The 15311-nt window shown below is 38.2% G+C and overlaps 1 protein-coding gene across 3 annotated transcripts in view; it reads left to right on the top strand.

Annotated features, from left to right (window-relative positions):
* The window catches only part of LOC101880415 (ras-related protein Rab-22A), a 59928-nt gene extending 44934 nt beyond the window's left edge, over nucleotides 1–14994 (top strand). For all 3 annotated transcript variants that reach the window (XM_031047624.2, XM_031047625.2, XM_034067160.1), the window contains 4 exons: nucleotides 5203–5306; nucleotides 7510–7590; nucleotides 8737–8913; nucleotides 10597–14994. In XM_031047624.2, the coding sequence (XP_030903484.1) occupies nucleotides 5203–5306; nucleotides 7510–7590; nucleotides 8737–8913; nucleotides 10597–10755 (521 nt within the window). In that variant the 3' untranslated portion in view covers nucleotides 10756–14994. The remainder of the gene's footprint in view (nucleotides 1–5202; nucleotides 5307–7509; nucleotides 7591–8736; nucleotides 8914–10596) is intronic.
* The last annotated feature ends 317 nt before the right edge of the window (nucleotides 14995–15311 follow it).

The following is a 15311-nucleotide window of genomic DNA, read 5'->3' as shown; positions in this document are numbered from 1 at the left end:
GAAAAATCAGTGGCTAAGTATAATAACATGAAGCTCTGGAACAATTTGTTAGTTTCATAGAATATTACTGACTGAAGCTGAGTTTAGGGCAGCTGTATCTTCCTTGCACTGTAGTAACCAGTTACCTTTGTTGCACTCCTGTGAAACTATGTGTCCTCTTTTGATGTAGGTATATGAGAGAATATTCTGCTTTAGCACAGAAGCAGGAGTTGGAATGTTATTCCACTTTTTTTGTACTAGTATGGTGGTTCATTAAAAACATACAGAATCTAGAAAAGCTTGCTTTATTCTAGTAGTCTCAAATACTGGCTTCTTACACAGCTTTTCCTAACTATGAGGATTTAAGGCCCTGTCAACATGCACTGCTTGCTGTAATGTCAGGTTTGTAGCCCGTGTTTTCACCTATTATGTAAAGGCATTTAATTTTAACAGCTGAGTTTATGTAACTATTGGGAAGTGTATGTGTGTGCTGTCATCTGATTTAATTGCATTTGCTGTGAAATACTTTGAACAGTATTTGCACACATTCCATTTTTGTTAAACATGTCTTATTTCCACAAAGATACCTGATTCTGTGGCTTCCGAGAGGTTGAAGTCTGAATAAAAGGCATGAATGGATTACAGAGGAAAAGTGAAAAAAAAAATAAGCCTATACTGATGAGTCTGCAGATATAGGTGTTTAACGGGAGGAGAGAGGAAATATTCGATGGTGCCATCTGTGCACACTGTCCCACTGAAGACAACAGTCTGAATATGCTTCTGAAAAATGGGGAGAAGCTGACATAGGTTGCTATCAGATATCCATGGAGGGGAGTTTTTAGTGTTTTGTAAACTTGCCTGGTTTTGGAGAGGCAGTTTGTTGTCTTCAGGAGGGTGCTTCTGCAGCTGCTCTTCTCTTTGGTCACAAGGGGTCTGCTCCTTTCTCTAAGACACCAGTCATGTCACATCCACTGCTGCAGCCCTCAACTCTCCCAGGGCAATGTTGTTTCTGTATCCTCTTCCCCTGGGCCTCCCAGGATTAGGTAGCACCTGCCAAGGTTTGGTTTTGTCTGCTTGCTTTAGAAGAATTTATCTTGATATTCACAGATTTGACATATTTTTGTATGACTGAAGTATTTACAGAAAGAACTATGTAAGCATGAAACAAATGTGAAATGGTGCAGTGGACTCTGCCTGTTTCTGTAGAGATGAGTGTCCTTCACTCACCTCTAGCAGAGCTGATCAAATTGCACCGTTGATCTTGAAGCTTGCTCCTGTAGCTTGTTGGGGTATTTTATGTAAAGGTGACCTGAATGTGGTAGATTTGATCTATTCAGACCATAAAGAATTTCAGGCAGTGCCATTTGGGAAAATTACCAGTAAAGCTAGAAAAGAAAAATAGATTCATAGGCTATTGAATGGGCTACTTAAGAGTAAGTAAACAGTGATGTGGTGGATGGAAATGTAATAGCAGGAAGTTACTAGTGATGTTTCTTGAGAATGATTCGTAGTACTAATCTTGTTTAATGCTTTTATAAGCAATTCTGGCACAAAGAGTACACTAAAAACCCTGATCATGATGTGAAGTTGGGAGGCTGAAGATACACAGGAGAACTGGGTGTCCTTGAAGGCTACAGTAAAAGAAACAAAGGATGAGTTTCGTCAGAGAAACTGCAAAATCATGCACTTGGAGAATAAAATACTCCTGCTATAATTGCAAGCTTCTTAAATGAAGGGGATTGGCCAGGGTGACCAGAATGCTGACATAATGAGGCTGGGAATAAGGCAAATGTAGTATGTGCAAACAGGCTGGATAGTGGAAGAGAGAAGAGGGTATGAATGCTTTTGTCCAAGGCACTAGTAAGATTTCCTGAGTATGTCATGGGAGTAGCTCATGCAGAGGAGTTGAAGCCAGAACAGGTGTAGGGAATGAATGGGGAGCCTGGCCCAGAGAGGACCCACTGAGTCTGGCTCGCTTAGTTTACCAGAAGGCCAAGAGTTACTGTGATTGATGTCTTGGAGGGTGCCAGAAGTGCATGACTCTTCCCCTTCCTTGATATTTAAGCAGAAGGGCAGTATTGGTCTAGGACCAAGTAAACAGGCCATTAATAATTTTAGATGGAAACTAGAGGAAGGTTGCTGATTATCTGAGCAGGGAAACCTTTCTGTTCCTTCTACTCTTGGAAGGGAGTGCCAGATCCTAGCAGGTGTTATGAGTTTAGCCTCCTTCCACGTTCTTTGCTTCAGATTCCCACTGTTCCTTGAGAAAGCAGGTTTGCTCTAGGAAACCAGAAGAGTTTAATGTTTTTGACATTGTTATTAATATTACCAGTAAATGTCCTAGGAAAAGGAAAGAGCATTTTAGGTGATCACTGCCTTGCCTTTGCTATCTACAAAGCCCTGGGGTGTAGCAGCAATGTGTGAGAAAACTGGTATCCATTTCTTTGGAAACACTTCAGCGCAGGATGTACATATCATCCGTCCTTTGTGCCTGAATTTTGACAACACCAAATGGGGTAACAAATATAATCTGTGTTATTCCTCATTCCATTGGGGTCTCAATGACTTTACAGTCTTTGCTTGTGGTATAATACTTCTGGTGCTTTAGCTGGAGGGTGATCAGTTTAAGAAAGTGGTTGAAATACATACCCCTGCCTGAGGGATGCTGGTGCTAGCAAACTTCATGTTAATCATTTTGTTTCTTAGAACTCTGGGTTTTGATGAAAGCTGGTCAGAAATTTTTGAGATGAGATGACTGATTTGAATAAGGCATTTTAGAGGAAATATATACTTCTCACATAGTTCATGTGTAAGATATGCAATTTCCAGTCAAAACAATGGAGCCGCATTCACAGTAGCCAATTCTTCAACTAGGACAGTGAAACTGATCTTTCAACGAAACCCCCAATAGTGTGTAAATGTTGAAATGATTTGGCTTCCTCTTGAACGAAGTACATATTTTTGAGCTTCCCATCTGGCTTATAAGACATTTGCTGAATAATTTGTGTCAATGTGACTTTCATGTATTGATCTAAAAATACAAGTACTAACAACATTTGTACTGTCAAGCCCTCTTTGGCTGCTTGCTCTTATGATTCAGTGAATGGAATTTAGAGCAGCGACTGGTGTTTGAGAATGGCTTCAGCACTACCACTTGGGAAATAAGGATTTTCAAATGAGCTTCTAGTTGCACTCAGCAAAGCAAACTAATCTAACTGCAGATGTAGAGAAGTTCCATAACAGTGGATAGTTTTAACTACTCAGTTGGATTTTACACATTATGTGGGCTTGGAATAAGTTAGGTGTCTACTACAGGAGTGGAACACTTACACTGCTGCTTTTGAGTGAGGTATCATGCAATTCTGAAACGTATGTTTCACAGTGTGATCACTTCTTTTTGGGAAAACAATTTTAAAAGCAGCCTGTTAATTTGCAAACATTTCTTTTGGACTAGTGTTTGATTACTGAAAGGTGACTTAAAAATGTATAATACTTCTTGAAAGACCTCATCTGAGAGAATTTGCTGCCTTCCATCTTCTGGGGCTTTAAAAGTCATGAGGTCGTTGATAGTCACAGATTGTGTGCATAATAAAGGTGGCACATCCATAACATATTCTGCTCATTGAAGGAAGCCAATCGATTTGACTTGCCATCATCAGCAGTAAATGGGCTCGTTTGGATATTGCTTTTAAATGACAAACCCCTGCAATTAGTGAGTGTGAATTTGGGCACATAATGTCAATGAAAGTAATAGTAATTCTTGAGCTGCTTCTCTTAGTGATTGAATCATAGAATCATAGAATAGTTAGGGTTGGAAAGGACCTTAAGATCATCTAGTTCCACCCCACCCGCCATGGGCAGGGACACCTCACACTAAACCATATCACCCAAGGGTTCATCCAACCTGGCCTTGAACACTGCCAGGGATGGAGCATTCACAACCTCCCTGAGCAACCCATTTCAGCATCTCACCACCCTAACAGTAAAGAATTTCTTCCTTATATCCAATCTAAACCTCCGCTGTTTAAGTTTCAACCCGTTACCCCTTGTCCTATCACTACAGTCCCTAATGAATAGTCCCTCACCAGCATCCATGTAAGCCGCCTTCAAATACTGGAAGGCTGCTATGAGGTCTCCACACAGCCTTCTCTTCTCCAGGTTTGAGGAACTGAAGTAGCTCATGGATTGTGAAAAGTGAATTTTAAAACCTGCCACCATTTTTTATGTTAGCAGTAGTTGCAGTATATGCAAGTTCATTTTAAACTTGAGGGGGTGGTAGCTTTTTGCAATACATAATAATGAAATATATGTATATGAAATACATAATTGTGCCTCATCAGGTTACTTTAACATGTTAGTTCTTTACCCCAAAAAAATATAGACATAGAAATTCCTAGCATTGTATAAATAAATTAATACATGGTATACTTTACTATGTTATATACTATATAAATAAATTGCATTTTAAAAGAGCACACACACCCCTTAAACCTTTCTGCCCCTGAATACAGTCATTTTCTCCATAAGCAAATGCTGGAATGTTTGTGATTTTCAAATGGAGAGAAATAGATTTCTTGCATGCCTTTCACATGCTAAGTTTATATCACATCTAACCATAAACTTCCAGCTTTAAATTGGTAACAAACTTTCAGCAACTTATTTTTGGAAAAGAAATATTTGCACTTGATAAAACAAATACCATGAGACTCTTAAACTCTGTAGAGGAAATTTCCATCCTGAGACTTGAACCTCAAGGTTTAAAATGTTTGAGGTTGTCTCTGTAGTCTTTCTTAGGAGCCATCAGCAATGCAATGTGTACAACTATTTAAAATGCCAGTTTGTTGCTTTTGCCCTAAGGAGGAAGGAAAAAAGATGTTTTCTTGGAGGATATTTCCCTCTGTCCCAGAAGATATGTAAATTACCCTATTTACTATGAATTACTATTATTATCTTGCCGTAGTTTGTGTATGAAGTACTCTAGCATGATCAGCACTTCCAGAATTCTCAGACAGAAATCTAGACAGTCTGAAGCCTGTTTCTCTTATCTCTTGAAATTTGATTTCAGAGTGAGGTTCCCAATCTCAGGGCCTCTTTTGGTCATAATGTACATACAACTTGAAACCATTTGAATGTTTGTATTTCTCAAATCTGGTAACTGTATCACCATTGCATATCTGCATCAGAGCAATGTTAAGATAATGTATTTTCGGGTTTTTCTTGCAGTGATGCTACAGCCTTTTGACTATGACCCTAATGAGAAAAGTAAACACAAGTTTATGGTTCAGTCTATGTTTGCTCCAGCTGATACTTCAGATATGGAAGCAGTAGTAAGTATTGAAATTACTTAAAATGGGTTTCTTTACAATTGTATAATTTTATAACACCTTTCATTGTGTTGCCTAAGGGCTGTTGTCAGTCCACACTGCAATGATCCTTGAAAGCTTTGCCAGATTTCTATCTCTGCCTTGCAAGATGTTTTCTGTTTATTTTGAGCTCTTTGGTATCTGTAGTTACTTCTTTAGGACAGTGCTCTCAGTAATAAGATACCAAGCCATGAAAAGAAAAATATTAAGTAGTTGTATTTTTTTCCAAGATATTATTTTTTTAGCAAGGACAACTTGAACTATGTATTCTAAGAATATGAAGAATACTGTGGTATGCTTTTATGTTTATGCCTCTACTCTCAGACTTGAGTCTTCCCTTGAGCCGCCCCTTTTTCCAGGAGGATGATTTACAAGTATTGCTTTTTTCTTTATCCCTACCTATGTTTGTTATGGCTTAGGTAAATGAAAGGCCCTCGCAGTTTTTGTCCTGTGGATTGCAAGTGAGAGTAACAGAGGTGTGGAGGTGCTGAAGAAAGGAAGGGCAAAAGATGTGGAAATAAGGTGTCAGGTGACATTAAGACAACTTGGAAAGGAACAAAGCAGTATGTCAATTGATGGCTTTTCCCATAACAGCAAAATTTGCTACTGCAAGTAGGCATAAAGAGACTTCCCTAGTCTGGCTTTTGTTGGCTTGAGAGAATACTCAGTAGCTAGTGAGGACACAATAAAAGAGAAGAAAAGGCAATTGCTCTGAAATGTGGGTCTTGTGTGTTTTTGTATGTATGTGTATTACTTTAAAAAGCCAAGCCCAAAAACCTCAGAGTACATATAGCTTTTTTACAGTAGTCTTTACAATGTGTATCATCTTTGGAATAGCTTTTCAAAGCTGCGGCACTCTGCAGGGTTAAGCATTTCCTTTCTGAAAGAGATTTATGGAACTATACTTGTTTAATGGCCTCAAAATAAGTTCCAGTGGGAAAAACAGCAATAGTAATAAAATGTCTGCACCACTAAAAAGATAAGCCAGATTGCCTTTCTTTCTAAACCTTTTAATTTTTATGAGTTACTTTATACCAAGAAAAATGTTCCTCTACTAGCAAAGAACATTTTTTAGGACCTAGGTGGCCCTTCCAGTTTTCCAGACCTCTACAGACCAATATGATTTCTTTGCCTTTACCACTTTATCAGCTGTTAGCTTTGTTACCACTCTCCATGGCTCTTCCTATTCTGGATAAACAGGTGAGACAAATTACTGGAGTACTATAAAGCTTTCAACACTTCACAGGCAGCCAAGGACCTCGAAATACAGCTCTGACTTCAGCCACAGAAGATCTGAAGTACGATTCTGCTGTTTAGGATGAGTCAAATGCTTGCTCAGGTTCCACAGGGGTTAGCCATAATTTGACACCTACTTTAGATATGCTGAGCAATACCATGCTACCAGAAGTATGGTCAAAGTGAAGAGAAGCATGTGAGAAATCCAGGTTGTAAATGTGGATGCTTCTTGTTGTGTATCACTACTATGAATCAGTCTTTTCAGTTCAGGGTTACAGCAGATACTGAGCAAAGATTTATAACTGTTAATCCCTATTAAAAATATTGAAAGGGAACTTGTTTATGGTAGACTCCCTAATTGAAGAGGAGAGAAGGATGAGAGGGGAAACTGTCACTTTCTATACCTAGCACATCTGTTATTATTTAGACATTGATCCTGAAAAATAAGGAGGTGGAAAACAAGGAGGGAGAAGAACAGCCCTTTAGTTTATACCAGTCAGAAAGAAAACCTTATGTGGAATTTGAAAAGCAGAAACTGCTGAAGAAAGACTGCAGAACTAGCACTTACTGAGTAGGGGTTTTGTTACCTTTCCCTTTAATGCACCCCTCCTTTTTTCTTTGTTTTCTCCCCCTAAATCAGAACCATAGCTCCCCCTATCTATGCTCATTACTCTTACACAAGTCCCAGTTCTCTCATAAATTACCTGTGGGGTTTTTTTCTGACTACTTAGAATCTGTTTCCTTCGTAGTATCTGGTCTTTCTTTGATACCACTCAGTTACATGTTTGGTTTAATTTTTCATCAGCTAATGGTAACATGATAGACACCTGTGGGGTTTTTGTAAGATGATGATATTTATGTCATACACTGCATTTTTCATCTGCCTCTATACTAATATGTGTAATATTAAATTAATAATAAATTATTCTAGTGGAAAGAAGCAAAACCGGAAGAACTCATGGATTCGAAACTTAGGTGTGTGTTTGAGCTACCAGCAGAAAATGATAAGCCTGTGAGTATTTCAAACTGCATATTGAGTGTCTTAACATAATACCACAATAAATCATATAAAATGGCATGTTTATGCGGACAACTATATAAGCAAAAGACAGAACCCTGTTTCACTGCCTGGATGGCATCATCTTTTGAAAACACAATATAAACTAAAAATCTTGGTGATGCTTAATGTAAGGAGCAGCTAATTTGAACAATGCATGTACAACACTAGCACAAAGAAGTCTTTGAGGTGATCCGTTTTCATTTAGTGAAATATTGCAGGATAAAGAATATTCTTTTAAAAATTGAAAGGTTGTGATTGATGGTCATAAAGCTGAGAGTTTATCCTGGAGCAGGTGTAACTGTCAGCAATATTAATTTGCCTGTCCAACACTCCTTTTTGCTTCCTTGATACAAAACTGATTTTAGCAAGTAAATTGGTAGAAAGCTAGTAAGGAAGACGTAACTGCAGTTAGGGGTTATGTTGCAATTAGCAGCTATAATATTGCAGGATCCTTTTTTGTTAGGTTAATGAATGCATTAATTTTTAATGGCAGTATGTAGTGTCAAATGTAGAACTGGTAATGGATTGAATACACTGAGAAATGTTTCGTAGTAGGTAGGTCTGAAGGCACAATTGTTCCACCTTGCACTGGGCAGCTTTTAATTCCAGTTTTGCATTGTTATAATGTCATTAAGATGGAGAGGTGACAGCGGGCTCTGGGGAGAGGAGAGGGAACCACAGCACAGCAGGAGGGTAGCTCCTGGCAATCCCTGGTTCCTTGGGTCCTGAAGGAGTTGCTTTCCCCTCCCCCTGGGGAGGGGAAAGGTGAGGGGAGCACTAATACTCCATAAGCAGACCATGAGCAAGTAAGTTTGCACTCACATTGTACGACGTGGTCTAAGGATATTTCCTTTTCTATGTATGCAGGGACTGAAAAGTCAGGTTCATTCTGTCTGCACTTACTGCTGCTGATCTGGTGTTTTTTGTGAAACAGAAATGGGAAGTAAAGGTTACAGAAATAAAAATGTTGTTTATTTCTTTTGATACAGGCATGTGTCAGATGTGCAAAGACAATTTTACATGATTCTCCTCCTAAATACCAGGTGTGTGGTGTGGTGTTAACAACTAACCAAAAATCACTCTATCCTTTTTTAACAGCATGACATAGAAATAAATAAAATTGTATCCACAACTGCAACAAAGACAGATTCCTCTGTAATGTCTAAATCAATAAGTTCTTCTTTGGATGACACTGAAGTTAAGAAAATAATGGAAGACTATAAGAGGCTTCAAGTAGAAGTTCAGAGGTTACGGGAGGAGAATAAACAGTTTAAGGTAAAGATACTTCTTTATTTTTTTCCAGATTTACCCTTTTCCTGAAAAAGAAGCTTCCAACTTAAAGGTTTGGTTCCCGGACCTTGGCATGGTATTCTAATATTCTAATGTAAATTAAAAGATAATTTAGGTTTTTCCTCTGTAAACTGAAAGAAAGTGTTGAAATAAATGCTTCTTTGAAAGGGGCATCCAAGTCGTGCAGTCAGAAAAACTGATTGGATAGCAAACTAGTTAATTCCTTCTCTTCTTTTTTCTTTTTCCACCTGTTTTACTCAGTCTGAAGCCGGCAGTCAGTGTTGTATTTGGCCCTGTTCTCTCAAACTGATGGGAGCTTGAGGGCACTGTTGTGCAAATACTGTTTTAGTAATTGCACCTAAAATACATCTATAATACAATACAGTTAAAATAACTAAAATGAGACAGATTAATAGGAAATATGCTTCCTATCAAATCCAACACATTGCTCTGAAATCAAGTAAATGGGAAGCCTTTAACACCATGCTGAGAAGCTCTTTTTACAGAGGTTTCATTTGTTGTAAATGCCTAGATCACAGATAACAGCACCAGTGAAAATTTGGAATTTGTGCCTACTGGAGCTCAGTGAAGGGAACTCTGTTCTGGCAGCATTGATGCTGCTTGGCTTGGCTGATGCATAAAGAAATTCTTTAGACATTTGTAAACCCGTTTTGTTCTGCACATAGAAATAACAATGTATATGGCTGAGGCGCGACCTTCTTCTTGTATTCCTGCCCCTTTAAATTCAGAAGTGACAAAGTTTGACATACTCTGACCCTTTAGAATTTCACTTACCTGACAATTTTTAAGTCTGCAATAACTTTTATTACAGTTTTATTAGTTATTTTTTATGTATGGACTTGAGGCTTTTGCTTCAGTATCTTACACTTTTGCACTATAATACTGTACCACGTAAAGTCTAACACTAGTGCTTTGGCTGTATACCAGTTGGGTCACAAAAGTCTCATTTTGTTGTCTCCTAAAGTGCTCTGCATGTGTGTAATGGAGTGTGCTAACACACAGCTGTGCTGCACAACATCTTGTGTTATGATGTTGTTTTATCTGTTGTCTCATATATCTTTAAATTGAGAGAGCTGTCAAACTCATACCAAAATATATCCTAATTACTGCCATTAGTTTCATGTCAAAATGTCAGCATTAATATGATGGGAGAAATAGATTGCCCTTCAAATGCTGATAAAATTTGCTTGTGACATCTCCCTAGGCAAATGATGAACATAATTGACTTAAAGTTCCATATATTTCACAATCAGTTTTAGTTATAATGAAAAGCCTTTTCCCCAACAGTGCTATATTTGATTACAGAGCAAGAAAAGCACCTCCGTGCCATTCCCTCCATCACTGCTTTTGAAGATCTGGAGCTCTGCAGATTTTGGACAAGGCTTCCTCATTGTTTCCCCTGTTACCTTAGTCAACAGGAGAAAACTTCCAAGAGCATGTGGATTTTGCTCTGCTAGTCGAGTAGATACAGAATTCTTTTCCTACCTCACTACCCTTTCCTTCTCAGGATTATTGTGGAAAATAGAGTTCTAAATTAGCTGTAAATTGGCTTTCACCTGTTTTATTATGGCCACCTGAAATGCATATGATAAGGGAGAATATTTAAAGCTGTCTTTCAGTAGAAATAATCAACATCTCTTCCTTCAGGAAGAAGATGGACTGCGGATGAGGAAGGCACCCCAGACAAACAACCCAATATCTGCTTCTGCAGCTGCTGTCAAGGACGAAGGGTTCAGCTCCAGACTACTTGCTTTGGTGGTTTTGTTCTTTGTCTTTGGTGTAATTATAGGAAAAATAGCCTTGTAGAGGCAGCATGCTGGAAATTGTAAATTGGTTTGATGGTTCTGCCATATCATTGGATTAAATTTATTCATAACAATGTTTAAAAAAACTTAATGTATGACATCTCACAGGTCTTGCCTTTAAATTACCCCTGCACAAATACTATGTAACGTAATCTAGAAAGTTTCAAATGTACAGTGAGTGGATGAATGAAAGAGATTATGCTTCAGTGATGAAGGGGGGAGAAAATCACGATTTAACACTACAATGGAATATTGTATATGTCATTTTAAACATTCTTAGACCCTGGTACATGTTGCTGGATGACCTCTTTTTAAAAAAAAATAAAAAAAGAAAAAAAATTTAAAAAATTTAAAAAAAAAAAAGGAAAAATAGAAAAAACTCTTCCTCCACTGCCGGAGCAGGCCCTATTGGATGTTTGGAGGTGGGTTAGGCAGGAGGTGTTGATAAGCTTCTGTAAAATACGTTAATCCACCATTCTGCTCATAAATTTAACAGTTTCTGTCAGTGTCTTCAACTCTGTGCAAGTTACCAATTTCTTGGCACTTAAATGAATCTTGAGAAACTGAGAAGAATTGTATGTGGCAATGCTGAGTGTGCTAGGCATCATTAAGAGGCATATATTGACTGGTATGACGCTCATTTGGAATAAAGGTCAATGCCTTGTTCTCATAAAGGGACCAAGCTACATTGCTGTTGGTTCATTTAGCTGAATGAAAATGTTATTCAGAGATGTTTAATGCATATTTAACTTATTTAATGTATTTCATCTCATGTTTCCTTATTGTCACAAAATTGACTAATACTATATGGTATGAAAAGGCACCTGTTTAAAGCCAGTGACTAAAACTAAAAATTTGCTGCTGTAGTGATGCGAGATTCTTCTGCCTCCTGGTGTTTTGGGCACTACACCATTGTTGGGAGTTTTGATAATCTGAGCATTGGAGAAACAGTGGTCAGGAAACTGGTTTTGTATGTAAATAAGTCTAGGGGGACAAAAACTATTAGTAGTAAACTAGTCCTATGCCGTAAAAGACCAATCCTGTTTGACTATGTAGCATCTTAAAAAGGAAAAAAAAAAAGAAAAGAAAAATTAAATAAAGCCCCCAAATTAATGTTTCCTTTGTTACTTTTGTCATGTTCTCACAGCTTTTAGAGGGGGGGAGGAAACGGCATTCTGTGTCAGCTTAGTTCGTGGCATAAGGAAAGCCTTGTTTGAGGATGATTTATTTTTCTTTCCAGCCTAATCTTAAAATCCATCCAAACCATCCCATCCTGAGCCTGATACACATAAATGTTGGTCAGAGTAACCATCCTGACTGCTGAGGTACAAGGTAAAAGGTAATGTCCAATTTTTCAGTTTAGCTGGGTTCAATAGTTAAGATGCTTAGTAACATGTTGAAAGTAAGGTTAAGGTAATCTTATGCTAAACATACTTTTACTGCAAAATACATACGCTCAATGTGTTGTAAGAAGTTGAACTTCAGTGGATGACAGCTCTTGAACAGGTAAAATCCTGTCTAAGATTAGGTCCAAAAACCATCGGTGACAAGTTTTAGTAGCATCTGTCATGGTTTAAGGTAGGTCTTTTAGAAGCAACTTCTTTCATTCCTTCATTATTCCTGTGTTTTCTTAAGGAAAGCTGTTTGGGCTGCAGGCTGTCTGCCACACTCATTGACCTTTATATTTGTTCCACTTGTGTCTCAAGGGTTTCCTGCTTTGCAAGTGCAAAGAAGTGAAATTTTATGTGATGTTTAATAAGAAAATAGGAAGAAAATAATCTTACTGGTGTGTTCAGCTTATGAACACAAACAGCTCTGGCAGTACCTCCAGAAGGTTCAGCTGAAATGAGAGGGGTATCTTCAGCATTTTAAAATGCGAGTGCCTTGTCTGCTCAGGATGGAAGTGACAAAGCTATTCAAGTATGCCTGTAAAGGGCAGAGGAGATGGGAGATGAGCTGGAAAGAACAAAGCAGAGAGTTCAGTCTGACAAATTGGGCGCAACTGATCAAGAAAAAGATGCTTTCTGGGCAGTAGATGCTAAAGAGAACTTTTACATGAAACACTTTAAAAGAACCTTTTCAGAAAGACAAGGTTGTAAGTGATGTTGCAAAATTAGTTTTCATGGCTTTGATGAATGTATTTGAGAGAACCCAAACCGAAGGGAGTCGGAGCTATGCAGTATTTTTGAAGAGGCTGTTGTAAATATCTTGATATCACTGAAATGTGTTATCAGAAAAGCTGAATTCCTAACTTGCTTTAAACAAAAAAATATTGACTCCTTTGAGAGCCCTTTGTTCTGCTGCAAAACAGCCTCAGAAAAGTTTGGGGTTTTGAAAAAAAAGCTGTATGCAGGGTAAAGGGGGAGGATTGAAGCTTGGAACTGCTCTCTTATATCTGTAATAATGTTGCAGGGCAATTTTACACACACTGTTAGCTACCACAGTGGACTTGGCTGGCACACAGGCAGCTCCCAGCTGAAGGGGAAAGCCAGCAGAATGTCCATTTTCCTTCCAGTGTTCAGTACCCACTTAGTGATCTGTGGCAACTTGGAACTTGAAATCATTTGTGAGCAAAGTCATCCCTGTTGTTTGCACTCCAGGGTTATAAAGAGGTCTCAGAAAACACTCTTATGCTTTGCTAGATGCGTTACAAATGTGTGATCAAGGAGACCAACAAATAGAGGACTGCAGTTAAGCATCTATTGGCAACAGCTGTAGCCTGCAGTTGGGCTGACCCCTGCTATCAGTCCTAAACAAAACTCCTAAATTAACTGCGCATCTTTTGGAACTTAACAAAATTCTGAGGTCTTTCCTCACCGTTTCTGACAACAGCTGACCAGACAGTAGCACTGAATTGTCAGGGTAATGCTTTTGCCGAGCTTAAAATGACTGATGAGTGGAATCCTTAGTACATACCTGGTCAACCAGATACTCCTTTCATACACAGTAGAAAGAAATCTAAAGATGTTTTTTCTTGTGAGGTTCCTAAGAAGGCAGTCTGTAGATAGGTTACAGACCAGACTGGATGGATGTTCTAAACCCACCTGGATCTTCTGTAAGTTGTTCCTTACACAGTGACCCCAGAGCAAATGTTTTCATGAAGTATTCACAGAAAGTGAATTATTCTGGGGGCATTGTGTATCTTCAGAAGTTACGCTTGAAACATAGAGTTTCTAAATAAGATTGTCTGGTGTCCTTGCACAACACCAGATATTAGAAAACTGTAACTGATACATAATAGTACAAATCAATGTATTCCTTAATCTAATTAGTGTCCTTACTCTTATTTTAAGATGCCCAGTTGCATATACATTTATCATTAATTTTTGTATGATCTGGTAGAGGCTGCTTAGGTAGTCTTTGTTTTGTGGAGCTGTGTACTCCTATCTGCGCTCTCTGGCCAAATCTGGAATAAATAGATATCTAAAATGTTTTGAAGCCTCATATTGGGAAATGAATGCAGAATGGTTTCTACTATTTTTATGTAGTTATCCACATCTTAAAGCAAATATTCCATGCATGAATGATCATAACTATTGCTCTGCATTGGCATTTGCCAGCTGTGACTGCACAACTACAACAATTGCGTATGTAAGCCAAGTACCCAGCTTCAAGTTAGCATTGAATAGCCTTAGAGATTGAAGAGTAAGATAATGCCAGGTGTGTCACATTGAGAGGGATTGATGTACCAGAATGTAATTTTCTAAAACTACAGGATTGTAATAGCTTGGTGGTGGTATTCCATGTTCTGAAATGTCCTTTTTTTGTCCTGAAATGATGTGAGTGGGATAAAGTTGGAACCTCATTTTGCAAATGGCTGTAGTTTCTTCTCACCAGTAAACTATACAGTTTTTATTCACTGCACATGTAAAATTGCACTTCTAATTGTAATCTTGATTTAGCAGTCGACGTATTTACATGGTATGTGTTTACATACATGCAGAAATGGATTGTTAATGTCTTGAGATACTTGATGTTGCAGTTGCCTAATGAAGGAAAACTGTCACCCCTTTTCTTTAGCAAATGTGTATGATATTTTCATCTCTTCATCAAACACTTCCTTAATTCTCGGGCACAGCAGTGACTTAAATGTAGTATTCTACATTTTTGAGACTATACTTCTCTTGCTCTACATGATGTTCTGAAATGCCATATCCTGAGTTCTGTTTTCTATATAAAGTAACTGAGACAACCACAACCAAAAATCCCTCTGTTTGAAATTAAAGAACATGTGAAACAAGCGTGCTGAACTTCATGTTTGTTGTGGCTGTGTTACAGCTGCAATAGTGCTTCACAGCAGTGCTGGAGCAGCCTGGGGTGGGAGAGCTGCTTCTTCATTGTTTGAAAATGGGTTAGACCCATTACCCAAATCCTCAAGTGAGCAAGCTGAGAAGGGACAGGTGGTGAGTGAATTTCAGTTACATACTTGAGATTTTATTTTTGGAGCCAGAAACAGTAATATAAAAAAGAAGAAAATAATCTCTAGAGGAGTGAGATTAGCACAGTGCTGTATGTGGAAGTTGCTATTCTTTATAATCAGATACATATCTACAAATT

The sequence above is a fragment of the Melopsittacus undulatus genome, chromosome 10 (assembly GCF_012275295.1).
Source record: "Melopsittacus undulatus isolate bMelUnd1 chromosome 10, bMelUnd1.mat.Z, whole genome shotgun sequence".
NCBI classification, from domain to species: domain Eukaryota; kingdom Metazoa; phylum Chordata; class Aves; order Psittaciformes; family Psittaculidae; genus Melopsittacus; species Melopsittacus undulatus.
Note: the sequence above shows the minus strand (reverse complement) of the source record. Positions and strands in the feature narration are given on the sequence as shown.